We start from the raw sequence: 27,427 nt of genomic DNA, 5'->3' as shown, positions 1-27,427 counted from the left end.
TCTTGGAAAAGACTTGATTGACAACAGACAAATGTATTTGGGGAGTCTCTCCACCATCATACCTGAAGGAGAAACTTTTCTGAAGTGGTAAAACCTGCGTGTATCAGTTGAATTGCTTCACCCGTCCATATTTCACTTTCTTCCTTGGCTATGGGCTTTCCTTGCCCCCAGAGCAACGCTGGGAGCGATCAGGGCTGCTAGGGAAACACTGTTTGCATTTGCATCCTTATCCCGGGCTGCCTAAATTGTCCCGGGTGGATCTGGAGCCTGGGGTTGGGTGAGTGAAGAGGCTGAGCCGGCGCTTCTCCAGCCGGGATCCAGGAGAGGTCCCGTGGAAGGGGCACTTTCCCCGCAAGCATCCGAGGACCTGAATTCAAGTCGTCCCTCCTAGGTTAGGTCTCTGGGTGGAGCTCTTGCTGCTGCTCGGAGCTCATCGGACTCGCGGGTTGGAATCCTGTGGGTTTAGGCTAATTGACCCTGGTGAGTACCACGGGAATCCCCGCTGGGCCCAGGTCCTGGGGAGAAGCCGGGGTCGGATTAGGAAGGGACAACTGCCGACGCGCACCGTAGTCAGTCTCACTTATTTCAGAGACTGGATCCCCGAGGAAAAGGAACAGACCCTTAGCCAGGGCGGCTGCCCTCCGGGAAATGGGCGAGGCTCCCCAGGGTGGGAGGAGGCCGGGTCGGTGCCAGGGGCGGAGACGGGGCGGGGCTCTCCCCGGCCGCCCCCGCCGCCCGCAGGGACGTCTCGGCAGAGGCCGGGGAGCCCCAGTCGCCCACCAGACGCTAATTGGTCGAGCCGAGGGCGCGCCGGCACGTGCCTGACTGCCTCCTGCGCCCCGGGGCTCCGTCCTCGGGCCACGCAGCTGTTTCTCCGGCCCGGCCGCCGGCGGGGAGGATTTGGACACCCGGGAGGAGGAGGAAGGAAATCCCCGCGGTCCAGACTTCGTCCTCGCCTCCTTCTCTCGCTTCGGCGGGTGGTCGCGGGGAGTGCACGCCGCCTCCGGGCATGGAGGCTGCCGAGCTGGTCGTGCGGGTGGTGGGCACCTGGCTGGTGCTGGTGCTCAGCCTCATCCTCCTGCCCTCGGCGTTCGGCGTGTCGCTGGGCATCTCCGAGGTGTACATCAAGATCCTAGTGAAGACCCTGGAGGTGAGTGCGTGCGGGACCCTCGCCGGGGCCGGGGGCCGCGGGACCTCCGCCCGCCACCATGAATCAGCAGCCGCCGGGCCGGCGGCTGCTCCGCCCGGGCCCTGGCTTCCCGCTCCCGTTGGCTTTCCAGAGGTGACCCCTGGAAGACCTCGTGGTCCTTTCCCCCCGAGTGTCCCTGGGCGATCGTTAGCTGCACTGTGGGTGACCGCCAGGCACTGGCTTGCACTCACCTGACCTGCTCTGAGCCCTCCGAGTCCGATGCTAGTCTGGTTCCTCCTTTTCCTTCCTGTAAAACTGGTCTGAGATTGACCCGCTTGTCTCGGATTCCAGGATCCATCCCGACGCAAGTCGCAGTTACCTTTTCCCCGACGTTCCTCTCCCCTTGTGACCCCCGCTTCCTAGCAGCTTCCTCGGGTGGTTAAACTCCTACAGCCCCAACGTAACGCCATCTATAGAATATAGAATCTATTTAAACTCTTAAGTCAGTTTAAATGACCATCGATCGCTTCCTAATCCATTCCTGTTGGCCATCTTTCCCCTGTCCCCATTCCTAAAATTTGTCCAGCCTGAATAATCTTCATGACCCCATCCTCTCCAGCATTTTTATGTCACTATGTGTGGCTTTGGTTTTTCCCATTGTTTTTTCTTTCTGTTTCCAAAACGCTTTTTAATGGCAATGTCCCTGAGTACAAGGATTGTCTTGAGAGGACAAAGTAAGACTTAGCTGCTAAGTTATGCCCCAAAAAGTGGGTGGTATGTGATAGAGTGCCATCCAAAATTGTCTCAGGTGTAAGTATACTGCTTATTTCTCGATCAGAGAGTGAGTGCCCTGGGTACAGGAGGAATCAAATTAATGTTCATTTTTTTCCCCCCTCGTTTTCTTCCTCTCAGCTCAAAGCTTCTAGTAATATTGATTAGGGGGAAAAGAGGACCAGACTTTTCTTTTGTATGAAAATTTAATTTGTCTTGTTGCAGATGATTGTTCAAAATCTAAAATCTATAGGAGTCTTTTTTTCTAGTTGCTTTGTGGCTTCAAGAGAACTTTTGGATTTGATTATCCCAATATATAAACCAAGGCAATATTTCTTCTAAATGCTTCCCTTTGCTCCCCATTGTTTTGTCATTTCCACCTTCAAAATATATTCCAATAGTCTACTCATAGTTGCCATGACCTTCTGTGGCAGAACAGAACAAAGCATAGGGCTTTTGATTTGGGCATCTGGATCAGGCTACTTTTAGTTGTGAATAGCTATGTGGATTCTAGCATATTTATTCAATGTGTTGTCTTTTCCCAGAAGTTTGAAAGCAGTCTGACCAAGATGCTGAATTCAAAGCAATCTGTTCCATTCTGTTATAGCTAGTAGATGGCAGCTATCATTTGAGTAAATCTAACAATTTCCTTTCAGACAATTTAATAGAAAGGGACATAATAGTTGAATTCCCAACCCCTCAAGAAATAAATCATTCCTCAAGTTTCCATTTAGTTAAATGCTATGAATTTTAATAGGCCAAACAACTTAAATACATTGATCTAGGTATGTATAATAACCTAAATATTGATTTGGTCCTGTGATACTGAATAATTAAAATAGTTTAAAACAATGTCATGTTTTGTTATGAGACACCCTTCAGCCCCACCCACCCAAAAAATTATTTTGAAAGTGTGTGGTACAAAAAATAGGACAAACTTTGAAGAAGACCATGAAATTAGGGAGGTGATGCCATGAGCTGCAATTGAATTGGATTTAAGCAAGGGGAGGCTGTGTAATGTCACCAGACTCAGTTCTCCTCCAGAGCTATCTGGGTCCAGTGACTAAATATAGATCAGGAGTTGGTTTGGAAACAGTAGTGAGATAGGATTGCAGGTAAGTGAGTGACCCTTTGGGATTCTGAATTCTCTTGTGGTCTCTGGCCTTCAGGAGGATTAGTTCCGAGTTCTAAACCAGTATCTTTAACGGAAATAAAAGGTGTTTGGGCTTCATTTCATTGATTAAAATGAAGGCCACTAGCAAATAGTTGCTGAGCTGCATCAGTGGAAGATGTTGCTATGTCTGGGGCACTCCATAGGTATAAAAGCACAGGTCTGGACCAAAAAAAGTTCTAGAAAAGAAAATGTCCCCAGATTGGTTCCTGTAACTAACTTGTCAACAAACAGCTACAATGCATGTGATTTTCTCTAATCATGAAACATTTTAATCCTCTGTTCAGCTTAACTTCAATGGGACACATTTTAGAGTTCTTTTTCCAGTAGTCATGATAGTTTGAATTAAACTGTCCTTACTTGGCAGAGCAGGAAAAAATCGTGAAATAATTGAAGGCTAGCTTTTGATAGCATAATCAATTTTCTAATTGAAATACTGAAGATTTATAGAGTACTCAATGTAGGTGACATGTTCTTAAATGTTTGATTTAAAACATTTAGCTAGAATATTCCTGATATGTCTAAATTGTAATGCAGTCTGTATTTTATTTTGAATGTACTTAAAAATTATATCCCTTGTTTTAGAAACTTCACTTTCTTCTACCGTGTTTCCCCGATAATAAGACACTGTCTTATTAAATTTTTTTGGACAGAAAAACACCAGAGGGCTTATTTTCAGGGGAGGGCTTATTTTAATGAACATTGACAGCAATTTTAATAAACAGGTAAATGTGAACAAAAAAATGTACCTTTATTCAATAAGCAAATCACTGGGGAAGAACAGGATGACGCGCTCACTGCTGCAGCTCTGATTGGATGCAGCTCGGAGCACGGCGTGCGTTTCATGGGGGGGGGCGGTGCATACAGAGGGTACCGTAATGTAGCGTGTAGTGAAGGGGATCACCTTCGCTACAGTAGCAATCTCAATAGGGCTTATAGGGCTTATTTTCGGGGGAGGGCTTATTTTAGAGGAATCTTACACAGTAAGGGGAGGGCTTATTTTCGGGATAGGTCTTATTATTGGGGAAACACGGTAGCCCCTTCCAATCCATTAATAATAATAGAAGTTTCTCTTTATGCCATGATACTTTAGGGAGACTTTTAGACATTATTTAGACATTATTTTCTAAAGTTTAGATAACAGAAAAATAAATCAAGTCTTGATTTGTTTTATTGTTTTTTAGTCGTTTTCATCTATGAACAACTCTTCGTGACCCTATTTCAATTTTCTTGGCAAAGATACTAAAGTTGTTTGCCCTTTCCTTTTCCAGCTCATTTTACAGATGAGGAAACTGAGGCAAACAGGGTTAAATGAGTTGCCCAGGGTCACACAGTAAGTGTCGGAGACTGGATTTGAACTTGAGTCTTCTAGGCTCTAGGCCTGGTGCTATATCTATGGTACCACCTAGCTGCCCTGATTTGTAGCATTTGCTGATTTCTGAGGTATAAATACTCACATTAAAAATTTAAGGAGCTCAGGAGCCAAGATGGTGGAGTAGAGACCAGGACCCAGACAGATGGAAGTCTCTCAATATTGCCCTCCAAACAACTTTAAAATAACACCTCAAATCAAATTTTGGAGCAGCAGAGCCAATGAAAGGTCAGAGGGAGAAGTTTTCCAGCCTAAAATGGCTTAGGAAATCTGCAGGAGAGGTTTGTAACACTAGGCTGAGTACAGCCTCTCCAATATGGTAGGAGTACCAGTGATGGGTCTTCAAGGTGGTCACAGCAGCAGCAGCAGCAGCTTTGAGAGCTCTCAGCCCAGAGATTTTAAAGGGATTGAACAATTGGTCAGAAAGATTACAGGTTATCCTTTGCTGGCACTGGGTGCAGCGGGCACTGATTGGCAACTCTCTTGCCCATAAGCTGTTCTGGGTCACAGTTCCAGGATAGAGAGTAACACTGGTGATCAGTCAGAAGGGAGCAGAAGTCCTGATTCTAGTTTCAAGGCCAAGAGGAAATCTAGCACTTGTGCTACTGGGGAACAGGAGCCTTTTCTGGGTAAAGACCAGACCACAAATTAGGAGAGCAGTGAAGATACCTCTTCCAGCATCATATTACCTTGGAAGCACTGAAGGCATAGAGACACTTTTCCCCTTTCCTCTATCCCCCCAAACTAACTCTGAAAACAGCAGCACACACACACAAAAAAGCCTGAAGCTGTGAACTGTGCCTTTCTACCCCAAGGTGAGCAGAGTCCAACTTTACCATAAAGTTCAAAGTGCAGAAATAGGCTGTGAAAATGATCAAACAACAAGAACAAAAAAGAACTTGACCCTAAAAAGCTATTGTGGTGATAGGGGAGACCAAGACATAAACTTAGAAGATAGCAATGTGAAAATAGCTACAAGCAAAGTGATGAAGAAAAATGGTAATTGAACCTATGTCCATCAAGAATTCCAGGAAGGGTGAAAGAAAAAGGATGAATGGTAGAGTAAAAATTTGGGAAAATAATGAGAGTGAAAAAAGCAAATTATGAAAGGAGAATTAACAGCTTGGTAAAAGAGGCACAAAAATTCATTGAAGAAAGTATCTCCTTAATAAAACAGAATTGGGGGCAGCTAGGTAGCACAATGAATAGAGCACTGGCCGTGAGTTCAAATGTGGCCTCAGACACTTGACACTTAACTAGCTGTGTGCCCTTGGACAAATCACTTAATCCCAATTGCCTGGCCTCTTCCCCCCCCGCCCCCCCAAAAATAAAATTATTGGACTGTCTGAAAGCCAGAATAAAAAAGAAAGTCTATACATCATATTTAAAGAAATTACAAAGGAAAACTTCCCTAATATTTTAGATCCAGAAGATAAAATAGAAATAGAAATAGACTCCTCTGATCCCCTCCTGAAAGAGATCAAAAAATGAAAACTCAGGAATATTATAGCCAAATTCTGGAGTTCCTGGGTCAAAGAAAAAATGCTTCAAGCAGCCAGAAAGAAGTAGTTCAAGTATTGTGGAGCCACAGTCAAGATCACACAAGATTTAGCAGCTTTCATCCTAAAGGAATAGAGGGCTTGGAATGTGATATTCCCAAGGGCAGAGGAGTTAGGATTATAAGCAAGAATGACCTACCCAGAAAAACAGGAGGGGGGAGGGGAGGGCCGAGGTGGGGAATGGATATTTAATGAAATAGAGGACTTCCAAGCAGAAGATTCAAGAGAAGCATAGAAAGGCAACATGAAGGAGTCATCATGAGGAACTCAATGGAATTAAACAATTTACATTCCTGTTATGGGAAGATGAGACATCTAACTCCAAAAAACTTTATCATTTTTAGGGCAGTTAGGGATCATTACTGTGAATTGATTGTTAGGATGATCTCCAAGAAAAGAATGTAGGGGTGAGAGAGAGGGGGTGCATTGGGAGAATCGTTTGAAAAAAGAAAAAAGAAAATTGAACAATTGACTCTCCATGTTGACTCCAGCACACCTCAGGTTTTAGAGTTCTGTCCCTATGTGGGGTAAAATTTAATATTAACATGTTTTTTATAGATACTTAGATTGTTCTGTTTCCCCAAAACATTCAGTTGGTCTCCATAATACTAGTTATCTAAGTGAGATTATAACTACCCACTATGAAGATTGTAAAATAGCCATCATCGGGACTAACTATAAACTTAAAGGAAAAAATTAGTTGACTCAGTAAATAGCCAGTGCCTTCCAGTTGGAGTTGATGGTCCTAATGATCATAAAATGCTTCCTTATAATTCTTTCAAATTTTCTAATGTCAGAAGTACGAGGCATGTTCTAGGTCATCTAGTTCAGTTTCCTTGTTTTACAAATGAAGATACTGCCAAGTAATGGTAGAGCTGGAGTTTCATAGGGAACTGTTGGAAAAAGTAGGCAAGCAATCCTTTGGCTCTGTGATTCCAACAATTTCCTCCAAAATTTTAAAATCTTTAATTGCCTGTTTCCCAATTTTTTTTAAAGCAACTTTATTTTTTAATTTTTTTTTCATCAGACAATTGGTTCCCATTATAGAACTAGAAACATAATTGTAAAATCTCAGATTTGGAGGGCACCTCAGGTGTATCTAGTCAAACTCATCCTTAAACAGGAATATCTTCTGCCATATTGCTGAAAGTCCACAGTTTGTCATAACTCTGCTACTCTTAAGACCTCCTGTGTTGGGGAGCTCACTATCTTACAAAGTACCCCCATTAGCTTGTAGTCCCAGCTGCCTCTTGCTATGGGAGCCTTTCAATGAATGTGGTTTGTCATACTTAAAAAAAATTGGGCTGTACTTTAGGTATTGTAATTGCTTTAATGAGAAAACACATGCTGACAACTTTTTTTTCTTATTTTTGAACAGTGGGCCACATTAAGGATTGAGAAAGAATCTCCACAGGAATCAGTACTTAAAGCCTCAGCTTCTGGTAGTAAGAGTATTATTATTGCTTTTATTTTCACTGCTATTTACTCAAAATTCTAGTCCAGTGAGAAGGAATCTATGCTTGCATTGTATAGATGCTATTGTTATTTGACTTTTTGCCATTTCATTCATAATTTTGTTCATTGTACACAAAGGTGGCAGCATCTCCCAAAGGGGCCGCACATTAAATTCTTTGACGGTAGGGGTGATAAGTGGTTAGCTTGTCTCTGTGATCCCACTGCTTCATCTTGTGACAAGGGGCCTGTATCCATGACATAGTTAGGAAGAAGAAGGTAGGTCTTACTAGTCTGCTAGGGAATCAGAGCTATGAATGGCTCTATCTTATCAGTTTGCTCTGGCAAAGCTCATAGAACTAACCAGCCCCATATACTCTGCTTTATTCTTATCTTTGACATGATTGGGTCTTGTATGAACTTACTTTTCCCCTCAAGGAAAGATTTTTTAGAGCTTGTTAAAAAATGCCTCTGTAGAGGGTTAGAATCACTTGGGGACATACATAGATTGAAAGGAATAACCAGATTTAGCATTTTGATCTTTAAAAGATGTAGTTTTGGGGCGGCCAGGTAGCACAGCCAGTAAGAGCACCAGCTCCAGTGTTGGGATGACCTGGGGATCGAATCCCAGGCTCAGACACTTAGCACCCACCCAGAAGCACCTGGCCATGTAACCTCGAGCAAGTTACTTAACCCCAATTGCTTAGGGGCGGTCAGGTGGCTCAGTGAGTAAGAGCACTGGCCCCAGAGTGGGATGACCTGGATCAAATCTGGGCTCAGATACTTAGCACCACACCCAGAAATAACTGGCCAGTAACCTTGAGCAAGTTACTTAACCCTGATTGCTTAAAAAAAAAAAAAGATGTAGTTTTCAGGTACTTTGCAGAGACTATGATGAAACCATTTCCCCCCCTCTGGTTTACATCTAAAAATGTCATAAGTGTCAAACACCATTTACTGAAAGGAAATTGGTCTGCCTGTCTTTAATCCTTCACTTTTCCACTCTGCCCCTCAAATAGTTTCTAGGTCAGTCTTCCTAATTAACTCAGTAAACATTGATTTAATGCCGACAATATATTTTACTTATCTCTGAATGTGTTGTCTTCCCTCAGCAAAGTGAAAGCTCTTTGAAAGTCTGAACTATTTCTTTTTTAATTTGCTTTTGAAAATCTAGCATAGTGCCCGGTTCTATGGTTAATATTGTTTGTCAAATGAATGAATGCATTGCACTACTCCAGGTACTGGAGATGCAAAGAGAAAAAGAAAGTGACCATGTCTCTCTGCTACTCCCTGCTTCTAGGAATGCTACTGTGAATAGCTTTTAAAGTTCTAATTACACAGTATAGTGAACACTTTATTTATTCAGTAACAAATTAAAGCAAAACATTCACAGAAAAATCAAGGTACAGTATTCACAATATTACATCTTATCACAGAAAATCACAATATAGTATTCACAACAGCTTATCATTAAAATAGCCACATAATTTCCACCATAGTGGCCACAAAGTTTTTGAACAAAGAACAATCATCTCAAAGTACAGTAGTTAAAGTCTTCTACTCATGGGGCACACTAAGTTAACTCAATCAATCACTCAGCAATCAATTACTAATATATTATATTATATATAATAAAACAATCATTAATCACTAAGTACAATCATTAGAAAATACACAGACCCTCCACCCCAAGGTCACTAGTAAACTACGATTTCATCACTACTCAGTGCCCACAGAGAGGTCTTTTCATCTTGACTTGAGGCAGGCAACTCCTACCTGAATCCACCAGTCACTTGGATTCAAAGGCAAATAGCAATCAGTTCCTTGTCCAGCTCTCTGGGTAGGTCCTGCTCCATACTGAAGTTCACAGGGTCCAGTTCATCTCAAATCCTTCACAATTTCTGCTCCCAGGAATTCAAGGCTCAACCGAGTCATAAACAGACAAAGTCTCAGCATCTCTGTCATGCTTCCTTAGTCTTCTGCAGCTCCTTCAAAAAATCAGAATCACCTTATCCAGCCCTGGGAGGGGAAGGGGGGAAGAGAGGGAGAGGCTCCTGGGCTCCTGGCCTCCTCTTCAGAAGAAGTTCTGCCACCACAAGTTCTCAGAAAATTCTGACTCAGTTCTCGATTCTCATTTCTCTTCTGTAGCTGCTCTGCCTCCACATGCTGGTCCCAGGAAATTCTGACTGTCCCGAATTAGCTTCCTGTTTCAGCCAACCCCTTCCTGCTAAGTCAGTAACAGGAGACAGGAGTTTATACCTTCTGTTTCCCTAACTGAGGCTTGATCAGTTACTAAGTGCTAAGTACCTGCTACCTTTGCTTAACTTGAAACAAGGTGCTAAGTACCCTCTTACTTGCCAGTACAAAAAGGGGTCTTCAAATTCAAATTACATTACCATTACAAGGACAGAAATGCAAACTCCTTAACCTGATCTGATTCTGTGTGGCTGCCTTTTACCTTTTTGATTGCATCCTGGACCTTTATGAACACTGGGCTGTATGTTCCTTTCTTCCTTGCCCCTCCTGTTCCTTTCTGAAGTGTTGTCCTTCTGCATTTCTTCCTGTTGAAGATACTCTTTTCAAGGTCTCACTCACTCAGGTACCAGTACCTCCATGAAACTTCCTCTGATTGCCTCAGCTTTCTATCCTCATAGTTTCTCAGGGACTTTTGTTTGGATTGCTGCCTTTCCCCTTACTTATCACATCCTCTTTTTATCTTACTTATTTGTATGTATATCTCATCTTCCCAGTAATGGAGAGTATACTCCCTGAGATTAGAGATTTAGGATTTTTTTTAATTTTTCCAACCCTAATAGCTTAGTACAGTGTCTTAAAATATAAAGCTATGTGTGTGTATGTGTATATGTATATATGTATTTCAGTGCAGTGTCTTACACACTACCATGTGTAATAAATGATTAATAAATGTTTTATGAATTTAACATACCTTCAGTATCCAAGTCTAAAGTGGATTATATGAACTTGCTGTTCAAAAAATCTGAGCATAGCTAAATTTAAAATGTTGTAGGAAACTCAGGTCAGTTTTACAAAACACCTCAATGTTTACCACTAATGCCTACCTGGATTGAATGTTTGATACTATAATTATAATCTAATTTTTACTATATTTTATATTATAATTGACTCACTCTCACTTAATGTTTATTTTTATTAAGTTTCTTCTTCCTCATTGTTTAAATAGAAAGAGAACATTGTTATGCTGTTTTTGATGTAGTGATTCCCAGACCTGGAATTTTGAGACCCTGTATTGTCCTGTATCAAGTAGCACTAAAAAGAGCAAGCTTTCCTGAACTTTATTTCCTAGAAAGTTCTAAGTATTATGAATAGGGAATCTTAAAAAAAATTGATGCAAGCACTATTTGCTCCTCTAAAATATTAACTTTAATGAATCAAAATATATCAAATACATGCAGCACTTTATTGGCATGAAAGTACCAGGCTTAATATTTCCAGGTTTATTTTGCTCCAAAATTTCCTTGACATCTCTTAGCCCCTACTATAATTCCCTTGATTGTCCTGTCTTGATCTTGCTCAAGGCTTTCAGAGGTTCCACTAATATATTTCAAGCTCTGAAGTCCTAAGTTAGTTTGGGAATAGTAACGATAGATTTTAAAATGGTGATGTGTGCCATGAATCTAACTTTAAAAAAGTTACTTTGCGTATAGTAGGTTAGAAAGATCCACAACTCACCTGGTTTTATCTGAGTGGTTTATGAGTATTAGAAATACATCTGGCTATTCAAGGTTTAATGAACACTTCCCATAATTTGCTATATAGGAGAAATTCATATTGTTTCAGTTTTGTTGTTTATTTCCCTATGGAAAAGTGTTAATGGCAAAAAGATTTGTTGTAATTTCATTGAGCAGGGTTATTTATGTGTTTTTCCCTCCCTATGAAACTGGGAGTTTTATTTTGCAGAGAAATGTCATATGCCTCTTTTACCTAATTAACAATCATCTGCCCTTTAACCCGAGTTGTTGATACTGACAACCAGCCAACTGCTATTCTCATCCACTATGTTGCAGTAACAAGCCAGTTAACTGTGTATTAAACTCAGGAGTAATTGTATCAAAGTCTTAGTCTGGTGGGGGTGTGTGTGATGAAATGCCTCTGCTTAGCACACATACTTGGCTTGTATAATCTGGCATTCAGAGCAGTGTTACTGAGATATTGCCAGGGATCATCTGGGCACGTCATGGCTTCTGCAATGGCCACAGGTGGGCCAAAGGCCACAGAGTTCTGTTGTGTCACCTCTGGGTTTGAATGCTAATGGTTTTTACATGCTGAGGAGGAGAGAAGGGATAAGACAAAGGGATCATCTCGACCCCCACCCCCCATATAACAGATGAGAAAAATAAGACGTGGAGAGTTTAGAAATATTCTGACGTTTTTCTGGCGGCTTACATGTATATCACTACTAACTCGAAGTAGTTTTTCCTCGATTTCTAAAAACAGGGAAATTGTGGATCCTACATGACTGTATTTCTTTCTGTGGTAATACAGTTATCTTTTCCACTTTGCAACTTTCCCCAATCATGGTTTCGATATATTGCAGGGCAGCATAAGAAATTAAATGGGCATTTTGGGGAAACTGAGCCAATAGATGAGAGAAAAAAACTTAGAAACGTGTAAAATATATGTATAGTATTGTATTATATCAGCATATTTTTTTATCATTTGATACCCTAATAATTCATATTACTTCTGGTATGAAGGGAGGGCCAAACAATTTTACACGGATTTTCCAGATAGTGGAGACACCATATCCCTAAACCCTGCCATATGGAAGGGATAACTGGAATTCAGCTTTTTATTGTTTTAAAGTTTGCAAAATGCTTCCTAGTCAGGATCCTATATGGTAAGTGTGTTCAAGTATTTGCATTTTTACAGGTGGGGAAAATTGTGACTGAGCACTTAAGTAATTTGTTCTTAACTAGTCTTGCACGAAAATCAGTATTTAATCCCAAGACTCTGGATTCTAAGTCTTGTGTTCCTTCTGTTCTCTTTCTGTTGTTCCTGTAGGGCTAAAACCCAGTTGAATTTTTTTCCTGTGTTTTATTAAACCTTACTTCTTCCATAGGGCGGAGTTTTCAGGTTTGTTATCTGACATTTATCTGACGCTGTTATCGGATGCTAACATTTCTCTTATTCATTGTTAGCTTTATTTTCCTGTGATATTCATTAAAAAGCTACTGGTTCCTGAAGTATTAGCCAAAAGTTTATAAGTTAAGTAATGAGTAGACAGAGGGATTACTCTTCATATACCTCCTGATTTGGTGGCTTTAAGGATTCTGCTTAACAGAGGTGGAGAGATACATGGTTGGAGGTAGCTGTGTGTTGAAATCAATAAAGACTTCAGAAGTGTTGACTTTTTCGGGGGGTATTGTGGGGGAAAAGGCAGAGAATATGTAATTTTTCTTTCTCAGCTTGTTTTCCTACCACTAAATGTGTGAGTACCACCTTAGCTGAGGGCTAAAATATTGAAGAAAAGAATCATTTCTCTTTTTGGGTAGAGACCTGAGCTTGTTATTAGAGCAAGTTTTTTTCATATCTTTCCCTTGTTTTTTTTCCTTCTAACTTTCTTCCTAAATTGAATGTAAGTGATGAGAAAAGGGTAGGGGAGAAGGTTACTTTCCCCCTCTATTTCTTCATTGCTTTTCTAAACCAGCAAGGCCAAAGTTCTGATAAGGCATTTGAATGCCAGACCTTTTTGGAAAGAAGAAGGCTGCTTAACCTTTCCCTTTTCATCTACTTCTGAAGTCCTTTCTATGTTTTCCACTTTACTGACCATGCATGTGATGGCTATGCCAAGATTGCCTGAAAATCCTGGAATTCTGTCAGTCTGAGGAAAGAGAGAATTTTATTGAACAGCAGAATGGAAGGACTTGGGAGTCAGAAAGCCTGGGTCCCACCTCCATTTAGTGTCACTTAGATTGAGGTCACCAGATAGTAGTTACTATGTTATTCTAGAAGTTTTTAAATACTTAGCACCTGAGATGTTGAGAATAGTTTTTTTCTTCTCATGTGTCATGTAGGCAGGGTGTGTTCAGCAATCTGTTTACATTAATCTAAGTGATTTCATTGTTGCTGTGTCATTTCTGAGTCTTTATGACTCCATTTGGGGTTTTCTTGGCAAAGATACTAGACTAGTTTGCCATTTCCTTCTCCAGCTCATTTTACAGATGAGAGAACTAAGGCAAACAGGGTTTCGTGACCTGCCCGGGGTCACACAACTAGTCAGTGTCTGAAGCTGGATTTGAACTCAGGAAGATAGTTTTCCTGATCTCAGGCCTACAACTCTGTCCACTGCACAACCTAGCTGCCCCACAGGCGATTTCATACCTTACACTTAATTTTCCAAAATTGGGCAGAGGTTTTATTTGCTATCTATTGTCCCAAGTGATACAATAGGATTTTCACATTAAAGTACAGTAACAATGTGAGATCTTATGTTAGTGTCTTAACTGGATTCAGTTTCTGGTGTTCCTCTAATCCAGTGTAGTCTTTGACCCTAAGACAGTTTTACTCATGTCCACTTCAGTCCAATCTCCTTCTCCTACAATATAACACCACCTGAGTGTGAAGGAAAGAGTCAGGATCTGACCTGCTCCTGGGAAAGCCATTGAACCAACCAACCCCTCTGGGCTCCCTTATCTAGACAATGCATGATACCTGGACCAGAGGAATTCTGAGACTTCTCCAAGCAGCAAATCTGTGAGCATGTGAAAACACACACACATACAACCACACACGTGCATATGCATGCATGCATGCACACTCACACATGTATCTCCTTACTCTACAGGATAAAGTACAGGCTGTTTAGCTTGGCGTTCAAGGCACGGCATGGACTGTCTTCAGTGTTTCTCTCCAGCTTATCTCCCAGAATTTTCCTTTGTGCACCTTATGTTCCAGCCAAATGGACTGTTCCTGGAACTGCTCTAGTGATCCGATTTCTTGTGCGTCCTCTAGGGTCCGACTCAGATGCTGCTTCTTCCTTCATGAGCTCCTCCCTGATTGTCACCTCCTTTGTTCTGTTCTTGTTTCGCTTCAAAGAGTTAGAGATCGTGGAAGGGATCTTAGTGATGAGGAACAGCTAAGTAATTGTGGATTTTGTGCAGGTTTTCTCCAAATTAAGTTCTTTGTGGATGCAACAAGAAACAGCCTTGTTATGGTCTATAAAGAGCCTTTGATATATATAAAATTTGATATATATAAAAGTCTTTGATAAATAGAAGAATACAGAGAATAATTTTACATACATATACATACACATACATGTGTATATATATGTGTGTGTGTATGTGTGTGAATACATACACACACACCTATTTGTGTCTACTGGTGGCCATCTCTAAGCCAGGGGAGGAAGGGAAGAAAAAAAATAGAAATTTATGTAATAACTTTGTTATATATTTATAAGGAATAGCAAGTTGTACATAGTAGATTTGTGGTTTCATATGCAATCATCTTGTTTTATGTGAGAAATGTGAGAAGTCTGGGGATAGACCACACTGGAAAAGGTCAGAATCTCTACCCTCTCAGAATGAACCCTTTGACCTTCACTGGAATCTCACACCTGTCTGATTGGTGACTCTGGAGTCTGCTTCCCTCTGGCCCTGGCCCCTTCAGGCTTTGCTCACCAGCCATCTTTTTGCCATCTCCCTTGCTGCCACAAATTTTCCATAATCAAATCAACTCTGATACTGCTTCTGGAAAAGTTATATCATTCAAATCCCCTATAACTCAACTCCGCATCCCTGTCATTTTATTCTCTTCTTAAAAGTTAAATTTAGTTTTAAAAAGTTAAATCTTATTAAAGACTTCTTGATGAAGAACACTGTGCTAAGCCATGTCCTTACAACATAGATGGAGATGACAGCATAGTAATATGACAGGAGCAGTGGCCTCTGTATAAGTCTTCCCTGCTGTCAGTCATTTTCTCATTCCCAGCCTCTTTTATTGCAAAATTACCACCCTCAGCAGTACTATTAACAGGCTGTCCCCTTAATGAGCCTGACACCAGGCATTTCCTTCACTATTGGGCGCTCTTCAGAAGATTAAAGCAAGAACTTCGGAGAAGTAGCCACTTTGGGAAGACAGTGCTCTGAAGGAGGAAAACCTCCGAGTGTGATGAATTCATTCCATGTTTGTGGAATCCAATATTACTTTCCTTCCCTTACTCAGTGTTCTAACCAAACCGTCTTCCTGGCTGTTCCTCACATGTGATATTCCATTTTCCATTTGCCCTAGCTATCTGCCATGCCTGGAATACGTAACTTCCTTAGCTGTGCCTCTAAGAATCTATGGCTTCCTTTAAGACTCAGTTCAGGTACCACCTTCTCTGAAATGTTTCTTAATCTTATTCCCCAAATGCTAGGATCCCCCCTTTCTAAACTACTACCTTGTATAGGTTATGTGTGTGTGTGTGTGTGTGTGTGTGTGTGTGCTCATGTATCTCTCTTCATCCACATATGTATATACACATGTATATGTACCTTTTTACATCCTTAGACTGTTTCATTTTTGTCTAGCACTGTACTAAGCACCCATGGGTACTTAAAGAAGGCTTATTGATTCCCTCAGTACACTCCTTGAGGGCAGGTTCTTTTTTGTTTTTGTTCTTACATGCTTAGCACCTAGCCCAGTGCTTTGCATATAGCAGGGGTTTCCTAAAGGTTGATTAAAATAAGTGGAGGGATACTTTATTATAAGTGAGAACTTAGCCTGAAAGTGAGAAGAGGTTGATTTCAGTTGCAAAATTTAGATGATATTACTAAAAGACTGGTTAATGAATATCTGGAAAATAAAGAGCTAATGTGTCTTTTAAAAAATAGTATTTTTTTCCAGTTACATGTAAAGATTGTTTTCAACATTAATTTTTATAAGATTTTGAGTTACAAATTTTTCTCCCTCCTTTATTCCCTCCTCTCTCCCCAACATAGCAAGCAATATGATATAGGTTATACATATGCAATCATAGAAACATATTTCCACATCACAGCATTATGTTGTGAAAGAAGAAACAGAGCAAAAGGGAAAAGCCACAAAACAAAAAAAAAAAATAGTGAAAATAATATGCTTCGATCTGCATTCAGATTCCATAGTTCTTTCTCTGGATGTGGATAGCATTTCCTATCATGAGGATTTTTGAATTGTCTTGCCGGGAAGAGCCAAGTCAATCATAGTTGATTATCATACAGTGTTACAGATATTGTATACAGTGTTCTCCTGGTTCTGCTTACTTCATTCATCAGTTCATGTAAGTCTTTCCAGATTTTTCTGAAATCCATCTGCTCTTATCTTATGGCACAGTAGTATTCCATTATATTCTTATGCTAGAGCTTGTTCATTCTCTACTTGATGGGCATCCCCTCAGTTTCCAATTCTTTACCACCACAAAAAGAACTGCTATAAATGTTTTTGTACATGTGGGCCCTTTTCCTTTTTTATGATCTATTTGAGATACAGTCCTAGTATGCACAGTTTGGTTGCCCTCTTGGCATAGTTCTGAATCAAAGTGCTAACATGTCATTATCAAGAACAGGTCCTATAAATACCCGTTTTTTTTTTTCATGATAGGGTTACAACAGACCCTGTCCCCAAAGATCTCACAGTCTAACTTGGAAGACAACAAAGGAACAAATACAAACAAGTATAAATAGGACATAATTAAGAGAGGGAAGGCGTATTGGAGTAATTAAGAGGGCTTGGGAAAGGCTTCCTGTAGAAGGTAGGATTTTAAAAGAAATTAGAGTAGTCAGTAATGGAACTGAGGAGGGAGAGAATTCCAGGCATGAGAGGCAGCCAGAAAGAATGTCCAGAAGCAAGAGATGGAGGGTCTTGTTCCTGGAACAGCCAGGAGGCCAGTGTCTCTGGGTCAAAGAATATGTGGCTGGGAGTAGGGTATAAGAAGATTGGCAAGGTGGGAGGCATCTAGATTATGGTGGTCTCCGAGTGCCAAGCAGTGCATTTTATATTTGATCCTGGAAGAAATAGGGAAAGACTGGAGTTTACTGAATAAGGCAGTGTGACCTGATTGGACTTGCACTGTCAGAAAATCACTTTGGTGCCTGAGGGGAGGATGGATCGGAGGGCGGAGGGACTTGAGGCAGGCAGACCCAGCAGCAGGCAGTAGTCCACGGGTGACGTGGCAAGAGCCTGCCCTGTGGTGGTGGGTGTTGAGGAGACAAGGAGACATTTTCCAGAGATTATACAAAAGTGAAATCAATAGGCCTTGGCAGCACATTGGATGTGGGAGGTGGGAGTGGGGAGGTAGGGAGGACTCGAGAATGATAGCTAGTTTGAGGGCCTAGATGGTGCTGCTCTCTCCATTAAGAGGGTGAGAGGTGCACAGGGTCTTAGAGGGAAAGATAATGAATTATGTTTTGGACCTACTGAGTTTAAGATGTCTACTAGACATCCACTTTGAAATGTCTGATAGGCAGTTGGAGCTGTGAGAGTAGAGTTCAGCAGAAAGGTTGGGACATGATTTGGAGATTTGAGAATCCCTTAGCCTAAAGATGGTAATTAAATCTATGGGAGCTAAGATCACCAAATGAAGTACTATAGAAGGAGAAGAGAAGAGGGCCCAGGGTAAAGCCACGTGGGACACCTGTGGTTAGAAGGTATGACCTGGATGAGGGGAATGAGAAGTTACTAGGTAGGAGGAGAGCCAGGAGAATGTGGGATTCCAAAAACCTAGAGAGAAGAAAGAGAATATCAAGGGGAAGAGGGTGATGGACAGTGGTAGGGGCTGTCATCGGGAGGATCGGAAGAATGAGGATTGACAAAAGGCATTGGATTTGGCAATAAGAGATCATTAGTAACTTGGAGAGAGCAGTTTTGGTGGAATGATAAGGTTAGAAGGAGATCCTTAATGGAGTAGCCCAAGGATTTGACCTTGGCCACATTCATTCAGTATACTTTTTTTTTCTCCAATTAAAATTGTAGTTGGCACGCTTGGCAAATTTTCAAATAATACAGGATAGGAATCATTCAACAAGTATTTATTACTCGTGCCAGGCTGTGTGCTGGGAGGTGGGAATGCAAGTACATAGAATGAAACAATTTCTGTTTGCTGACAGGGGAGACAAGTATATATAAAAGTGTCTATCATGAAAGTGAAGATAATAAATACAAACATCTACAAAGTAATAAAATGCAGAGTAGTTTTGGAGGTAGGGCTCTAGTGGCTGGAGGAACCAGGAAAGGCTGCCTGCAGAAGGTGGTGCTTGGACAATGTCTTAAAGGGGCAGATGGTCTTTTAGGAGGTTAGGAAGGCGTGATCACCAGCATGTGAGAGACCAGTGCAAAGGGAAAGAAAAGATTTAGTTTGCATTGCAGAGTTGGGGCCAGGGAGAGTAATAAATGAGGCTCTATTTCATTAGGTGCAGCCTGCAGATTCCAAAGTCCAGGTGTTCTGCCACAGTCCAGTGCTCTACCATTGGGAATGCAAGTTATGCCTACATTTCCTTTTTTAGATAGGTGTGCAGGCTGGGGCAGCTGGGCAGGCAGGCACTCTGGTACATGATCCCTCTGCTATTTTTTGTCACCAAGAGCCTCATTGTAAGTCATCCGACCAGTGGGGGATGGAAGTGTTTTGTTTTCATCTTTATTTCATGGTTGAATATCTATGTTAATCATATGCTTGGCTTATAAAATGATCATGACCTTCCTTTTCTCCCTTGGGTTGCTTTTTAATCCATTCTGAGGTTATATCGGTCTTTTACTAGAAGGAAAAATAATGATTTCTTTTCAGGTTATATTCTCCTACAGTGAGAATATGACATGAAGCCATGATAATTTAAAAAGTATATTGGTATTTTTTTTCAGTGGTGTTATATTTTGGCCTAGCCTGTATGTGTGTCTTTAAAACCAATGGAAAAAAGCAGTTCAAAAGAGGCAGAACCAGCTCTGCTGACCTCCATAGATGCTGAGTATTTTAACCCCATGCTGCTTATAAAAGGAATTTTAAAATGACTCTAATTTGACTCTGGGACAAAATCTGCTCATTTTGAGAATGGAGTTGAAGAGAAAGGTTAGAATTGAGGAGAAGGTCAAAGTAGTATGGCTTTTTAGATTCCTCTTTTGACTTTATGGATGTAAGCTATTTCAGTTTCAGGTACCAGATTAGACAATGTTACTAACAATATAGGAACAATATTAGTAGTTTGTAGCAGAACTGTTTTCAAAACAAAGCAGAGACCTTCCATAACATCTGACAATGTTTTGCTATTGGCCCTGTCTTTATTCCAACCTGGTTGTAGGGTGTAGAGGTAGGGAGCCGTGAACAAAATCTTGACCGGTTTGAACAGACAGTATGTGGTGGAAAGTTAGGTTCAAGGTGGAACCTGTTCATAGATCTGAGATGAAGGGGGTATGAAAAAAGAGAGAGATTATAGTCTTAGAGATAACTGCCTTTTGGTTGGCAGTGGGAACGAGTATTATCGCTAATTCCTTCTAAGAGACTATTTCCCCTCTCCCAGAGTTATAGCCAAGGGTCCTCAAGTGTAGCACTTTGTATCCAAACTTATATTGGATTCTGTCAAAGGGGTGCACTTGAGGACCTAGAGGGCCACATGTGGCCTTGATAACAAAGGCTCCCCACCCCTGGTTTAACCTTTGCCTGGGAAAAGCTATGTTCTGTGAATATTCCAAATGTGGCTTCCCATCATATACAGGAGATCTATTGAAAGCTACGCTTGGTTCAAAATCCACTTTACATCAGCCTCTACTGAAGACTGTAGTTCAAGAGTGCCTCCATTGACGTTCTAACCAGAAGCTATGTTAGAATTTGTTTGGCTATTTTGGTTAAATAAATATTAAGCGAATTCCCTCTCATACACATGGATTACCTCACCAGTGGGGGAAAGGGAACACACCTGACCCAGGAGCATGGGTTGCCAGGGCAAGGTCTCTCCCTGATGATTTTCCACTCTGCCACCAGGGATGCCGATGTTATCGGAGGGTGTGGAGATGAATTGCAACCTTATGAAAGTGACTTCTCTGCTGCAGAGAGGGTCTCCTGTCCTTTACTTATAGCCCTGGGCCATTCACTCTTTGAGAGTCAAGGGATATTCACTGGCCTCAAAATCTGCTAGTACAGGGGTGGTGAATCTGCAGCCTTCAGGCAGCATGTGGCCTACTAGATCCTTCAGTGTGGCCTTTTGAGTGTTAAATGTAATTTAGTCCAAAGGTCACACTTAAGGATCTAGAAGGCCACAGGTTCCACCTGTAGCTAGTAGAAGCTCTCAGGTTGGGTTGATTAAATCTTTTGCTTCTGTTTAACCCTAGTCTTCTGTTTGACCTCAGGAGAGGAAATTTCCTTGTCAGTACCCATTATAACACCAGAGGTCCGTGTCAGGTCCATGACATGAAAGGGAACGTGGGTCCTCAAGTGCAACCCTTTGACTGAATCCAGTGTAAGTGTGGATCCAATATAAGTTTGGATTCAAAGGGCCACACTTAAGGATCCTTGGCTAAAACTCTAGGGGAGGGGAAATAGTTACTTTAGAAGGAATTAGTGATACCCATTCTTACTACCAACCAAAGGGCAGTTAAGTTTAAGACTATATCCAGCTCCTTCCCATACCCCCTTAATCCCAGATCCTTTTATTCCACATTTCCACTATGAACAAAATTGCTGGTATTGGAATATTTTTGTTTCTTTTCTCTCTATCCATTGTTTGCTCTCTGATGTCTTTCCACCCACTTCCACAGTGATAAATGTTTTTGTTCTTGTATGGGGGAGGAACTGGATTTCTCACTTGTAAAGAATATATGAGCCATTTTGTATGTAGGGAGAAACAAGGGTGAAGGATTGAAAGGAGAGGACTTTTCCATGGCTTATCCTAGGAATAAAAAAAAATCATTATTTTGTTTCCAACCAAGATTTGAGGCAAACATTATGGTACTAGTCATTGTAGAAAGTGGTTAAAATAACCCTATTGTACTTTTCCTTCTCAGCCTTCAGATTCTTAGAATGTGCTAGGCTATGATAGTGATGTAATCCAACTATGAATTAGAACAGTATTCTTGGTATTATCATAGATAGCATACAAATATACAAGGAAGCATGACTAAGTGCTTATGCAAGGCTTTTTTTGGGTTTATTTAATTTGGCTTCATTTTCTGTGTTAAAAAAAAATTATAATTCTTTAGCAGCCCAGTGCTGCAGTCAGGGAGAACAAAGACAATTGCATCATTTAATTATTGCAAAATAGGAAGCCACAGTTGAGAGGAGTTTTTCGGAAAAAGCAAAAGAGAAGTCACAACCCACATTGATTTTCGAGAACTGTTTCTTGTCCCAAATGGATGTTGTTGGTCGTTTTTAGAGATTCACCTCCTTACTTGAAGGGTTGCTTATGTGGGAGTTGGTAAGCTAATCCTTTAAAAACCACACAGAAGAGAAATATGGCCACCACAGGGACACCCATAAATGTTGCCTCATAGTATCTTCCATGTCAAAGATAGTAAGAGAAAGATCAATTAAAAAGGCTCTGAGATTTTACCTCATACTCTACATGTTGGGAAAGATGAATAAAAATAGGAATGATCAATGTTGGAGGGGCCATAGGAGGAAACACATTAATAGACTATTGGTAAAATTATGAATTTGTCTATTTGCTTTTGACCCAGTGTCCTGGCTGTTGGTAATATGCCCCAAGAAAGTCACAGATAGAAGCAAAGGTCAAATATATACAACAAGATATTTATGTTGTTGTTTTTCAATCATTTTCAGTTGTGTTAGACACCTTTGACCCCATTTGAGGTTTTCTTAGCAAAGATACTGGAGTGGTTTGCCAATTTCTTCTCCAGCTAATTTTACAGAAGAGGAAACTGAGGCAAACAGGGTTAAGTGACTTGCCTAAGGTCACACAGCTAGTAAGTGTCTGAGGCCAGATTTGAAATAAGGAAGATGAGTTTTCCTGACTTGAGGCCTAGCACTTTATCCATTGTACCACCTAGCTGCCCTACAATATTTATAGCAATGCCCTTAATGATACCAAAGAATGGGGAACAAAGTTGGTGGCCACTGATTTTGTAATGTTTGAAAAAAAAATATGTTATATGAATGTAATGGACTGGTGTTGTAATTAAGAAATGAAATATGGAGAATTCAGAGATAATGGAAGATTTACATAAACTGATGCAGAAGTAAAATAAGCAAAATCAAAATAAGAATATAATATGTGGGGGGGCGGAGCCAAGATGGCAGAGTAGAAGCAGGACCTCCCCGCTGCTCCGGTTTCCACCCTCCCCAATCAATGTAAAAAGGGCACTCTGAACAAACTTTGGAGCTGCAGAACCCACAAAATGACAGAGAAGCTAACCTCTCGCTGAGGACAGCCCAGCAGGCCTGCAGGAATCGGCCAGCACAGTGCTCTGGAAGCCGAGCCCAGCCCCACACCGAGGCTTTAGCCCCAGGGCCGGCCTGACCAGCTGCTGGTCAGAGGGACTCTAGATCAGAAGCAGCTGTGGCTGTTTCCAGATTTATTGACACATAGATGCAAAGGACAAAGTGAGAGGTCAGTGCAGTCTGGACTTTGGGACCCAGTAAGTGGGAGTGCGTGGCTTTTGCCCCTAGGGCGAGAAGCTACTGAGCCACTGGCATAGACAGTCAGCGCCATGTGGCAGTTTCAGGTCCTGGACTGCAGAGTGTAGGGGGACCAAGCACCAGTCTGAGGGGTAATCGCTCTTTCTTTAACCTGCTTGGATCTGGATTGCAGTCTAGGGTAGAGGTCCTGGGGTATGTGTCCAGCTTGCCAGAGCGTGCGGAGGCTTCAGAGAGGGCACCCATCTAATACCTCTGGCAGCTGAGAAAACGCCAGCGTTTGGGACGAAAGCTCCCCTGTGTGGTGGCAGAGTCCTACTGTGGCGAAAAGCCCAGGGGTCAAGTGACTGAGGGGTGACATGACCAGGCAAAGGAAACAAAGCAGACAGAAGATTCCAACATTAGACTCCTATTTTGGGGACAAAAAGGAGCAAAGCATGGAACAGGAGGAAGACAGTGAAGTCAGAACTCCTGCACCAAAAACTTCAAAGGAAAATACGAGCTGGTTACAGGCCATAGAGGACCTTAAGAAGCAGATAAGAGAAGTGGAGGAAAAATTGGGAAGAGAAATGAGAACAATGCAAGAAAATTATGAAATGAGAGTCAACAGCCTGACTGAGGAAAATAATACCTTAAAAAACAGACTAACTCATGGCAAAAGAGGCTCAAAAAGGTACTGAGGAGAAGAATGCCTTAAAAAGCCAAATTTGCCAGATGGAAAAAGAATCTCAAAAGCTCAATGAGGAGAATCATTGCTTCAGAATTAGATGGGAGCAAATGGAAGCTAATAACTTTATGAGAAATCAAGATGCTGTGAAACAGATCCAAACAAATGAAAGAATAGAAGGCAATGTGAAATATCTCATGGGAAAAACCACTGACTTGGAAAATCGATCCAGGAGAGATAATTTTAAAATTATTGGACTACCTGAAAGCCATGATCAAAGTAAGAACCTCAAAATCATACTCCAGGAAGTTCTTGAAGAAAATTGCCCTGTTGCTTTAGAAACAGAGGGCAAAATCGAGGTTGAAAGAATCCACTGATCACCTCCTGAAAAAGATCCCCAAAAGAAAACTCCTAGGAATATTACAGCCAGGTTCCGGAATTCCCAGATTAGGGAGAGAATGTTACAAACAGCCAGGAAGAAACAATTTAAATATTGTGGAAACACAATCAGGATAACCCAGGATCTGTCAGCTTCTACACTGAGGGATCGAAGGGCTTGGAATATGATATTCCGGAGGTCAAAGGAGCTGGGATTAAAACCAAGAGTCACCTACCCAGCAAAACTAAGTATCATGTTTCAGGGGAAAATAAGTTCATTCAGTGGAATAGAGGACTTTCAAGCATTCTTGCTGAAAAAAACAGAGTTGAACAGAAAATTTGACATTCAGATACAAGAAGCAAGAGAAGCATGAGAAGGTAAACAAGGAAAAGAAATCATAAGGAACTTATCAGAGTTGAACTATTAACATTACTACATGGAAAAACAATAATTGTAACTTACGAAACTTCTCAGTACTTGAAGGGAATAGAAATATATATATATGTCTATATATGAGGGTATATGGGCATATGAATACATATGTGAATGTGTGTATATATACTTACAGGTATACATAGATAGAGGGCACAGTACCAATTTAACAGGAAGGGATGATACTTAAAAGATGAAATTAAGAGGTGAGAGAGGAATGTAATGAGAGGAGATGGGGAGAGACAGAATGGGGTAAACTATCATACAGAAGAGACAAGGGAAAATGGTTACAATGGAGGGGAAGAATAGGAAGGCAAAAGGGAATGGGTCAACCTTATTCCCATTGAATTTGGCTTGGGGAGGGAATGAAATACACACTAAATAGGGTACTCTCCTCCAGGAGAGTAGGGAGAGAAGGGGATGAGAGGGGGGATGATGAAAGGGAGGGCAGGCTGGGTAGGGAGGGAAGTTGGAAGCACCCACTTTTGAAAAGGGATGGGATCAAAGTAGAGAATAGAACAAGTGGGAGGTGGGATAAGAGGGAGGGAAATATAGTCAGTCTTTTACAATATATCTATTATGTTACTGTTTTGCATTAGCTACACATCTACATCCTATACTGAACTGCTTATCTTCCCAGTAAGGGTGGGTGACAAGGGAGGAAGGGAATGAATCTGGAATTCAAAGTATTAAAATAAAATATTCGAATATATATATATATATGTATATATATATACACTATTATTAATACTATTTTACATGTAATTGGGAAATAAGATATACAGGCACTGGGGCATAGAGATCCCCTGGAAAAGTCGAAAGGGGTATGGGAGAAAATATGGGAGAGAGCAGATTGGAGGAGGGGATATCCTGTGGGACTGCTATTTTGGGGCAGTGGGTAGGGGAAAAACGGGGAGAAAACTTGTAACTCAAAATCTGGCAGAAATGAATGATGTAAATCAGAAGTTAATAAAGCATTAAAAAAAAAAGAATATAATACACACAGTCATTACAACAATACATAACGAAAAAAATGACTAAAAGGAAGCCAGACTATTTAGTATCTGAAAAACCAATGATGGACATGGGGACCAGATAGTAAAACACACCTCCCTTCTTATGGCAAAGAGGCAGGCTAGGACTAAATGTTTTTGTTGTTGTTTTTTGCAGTCACATGCAATAATTACATCAAGGTTTTTTTTCCTTTCCTTTTCTTTTCCAGAAATGATCCATGATTTAAAGACAAAAAGCATCTGCTCTTTGTTTTTACTTCACAGTCATTTCTGGAAATTCCCTCCCCTCCTTCACATTTAAACCTCCCACACAACAAAGAAAAATAATTAAAGAAAAACCTTTGTAAAAGCAATGATGACTGGCATTTTCCACAGCATTTTGCTATAGTACCTCCCCCACCCCTTACCCTCAGCCTCGAGGAAAGGGAGATACGGTTCTTCATCTGGTTTTTGGGACTTACTGGCTTTTTAGTTACTTCACCTTTTGCTTCCATTTAGGCATCTTTTAATTTATGCAGTTGTTATTTTTATATGGTTCGTTTAGTTCTATTTAGTTCATTGTGAATAAATCTGTATAGAGATCTGACCATCTTACTTTGAATTCCTCATTCATCATTTCTTACTGTATAATTACATTCCAATAATTCATCTCCCAGTTGATAGGCACTGGCTTTGATTCCAAGTCATCTTTCCTATGAAAGAGGGATACTGTGAATATTTTGGTATGCTTGTTATCTGTCTTTGACATCCTTGGAATATGAGCCTGGCATTAGGACTTCCAGGTTGTCTAGGCTGTAGTATGTTCATATTGATATAGAGAACAGATGGACCCAAACAGCCCCATTGGCAGTAAGGCTGCCTCTCTTCCCACCGCAGTCCACCACAAATGGACTGATCTTGGGATGGTTCTTCTAATATTTCGTTTCTAATTTTTCTCCTCCAAAACAAAGAGGGAATCTCTGACAAACAAGCAAAAAAGCCTGACTGTTTCCTAACAAAACAAGACTTGATTTCTTGTTTGTGTTTGACCCATTGAAGAAGCAAGTTATATGAAGCAAGATTTAAATAAATGATCTGATTAAGCAAATAGCCTGGGACTAAGTTCTAATACAGAGTCTGTAGTTTTTTTAGTGTCTCTTAATTTTCAAGGTCAGCATAATATGAATATGCCACAACCTAGGACTTCATTGGAAAGCAGCTAGTAGCAGAATAGCAGCAGAGCTCCTAATTAAAAATTGTAATGTAAAGGAACAATCTTAGAATTAAGAAGAAGATGGGTCAAGGAGGGAACTGGGATAGGTCTAAAGGAGACTTCCATGAATACTGGTACCAAGAAGGCACATAGACAGAGGTGGCAATCTGTGCAGAATGAAACTTTGTGGGTTGTTCAACTAAGATAAATTGGTAGATAATTGGAGTTGGCAGAAGTGGTAAACTTGAGTATAGTATTCATACCAAAGAATGAATTTGAATTCTGTCTAGCTGATGTTATACCTTTAAAACCCTGCAAGATTGTTAGGATAAGCAAGTGTTGGAGTAAGAATGTTAACAGAATGGAATGAAACAAGGAAATGTACCTCTTCATGTGGTATTCGTATTCTCTCTCTTTCTCCCTCCTCCCCCCCCCCCTTTCTGTCTCTCTCTGTTTCTCTCTGTCTCTCCTCCTCCTCTCCATCTTCATCTCTCTCTTCTCCCTCTCTCTCTCTCCCTTCTTTCCTCTCTGTCCCTCTCCTTTCTCTCTCCTCTCTCTTCCTCTTTCTTCTCTGTCCCTCTCTCTCCTTTCTGTCTCTCCCTCTCCCCCTCACCTCCTCTTCATCTCTGTCCCTCTCCTTTCTCTCTCCTCTCTCTTTCTCCCTTTCTCTTTCTTCTCTGTCCCTTTCTCTCCTTTCTCTCCCTTCCTCTTTC

The 27,427-nt window shown here is 41.1% G+C and overlaps 1 protein-coding gene across 3 annotated transcripts in view; it reads left to right on the top strand.

Moving 5' to 3' along the window:
* Positions 1-729: 729 nt before the first annotated feature.
* GPAT3 (glycerol-3-phosphate acyltransferase 3) overlaps positions 730-27,427 on the top strand; it is a 74,945-nt gene continuing 48,247 nt past the window's right edge. Inside the window, exons 1-2 of one of the 3 annotated variants that reach the window (XM_069093099.1) lie at positions 730-1,150; positions 7,381-7,447. In XM_069093099.1, coding sequence (XP_068949200.1) covers positions 1,010-1,150; positions 7,381-7,447 — 208 coding nt within the window. In that variant the 5' untranslated portion in view covers positions 730-1,009. The remainder of the gene's footprint in view (positions 1,151-7,380; positions 7,448-27,427) is intronic. The other 2 variants (XM_069093109.1, XM_069093120.1) reach the window with 2 other exon arrangements.

This window comes from Petaurus breviceps, unplaced genomic scaffold (genome assembly GCF_028583685.1).
Source record: "Petaurus breviceps papuanus isolate PSGF00001 unplaced genomic scaffold, PetGlider_PUasm1.0 126, whole genome shotgun sequence".
Taxonomy (NCBI): domain Eukaryota; kingdom Metazoa; phylum Chordata; class Mammalia; order Diprotodontia; family Petauridae; genus Petaurus; species Petaurus breviceps.
The sequence above is the reverse complement of the archived record's forward strand: the minus strand, read 5'-3'. Positions and strand labels throughout refer to the sequence as shown.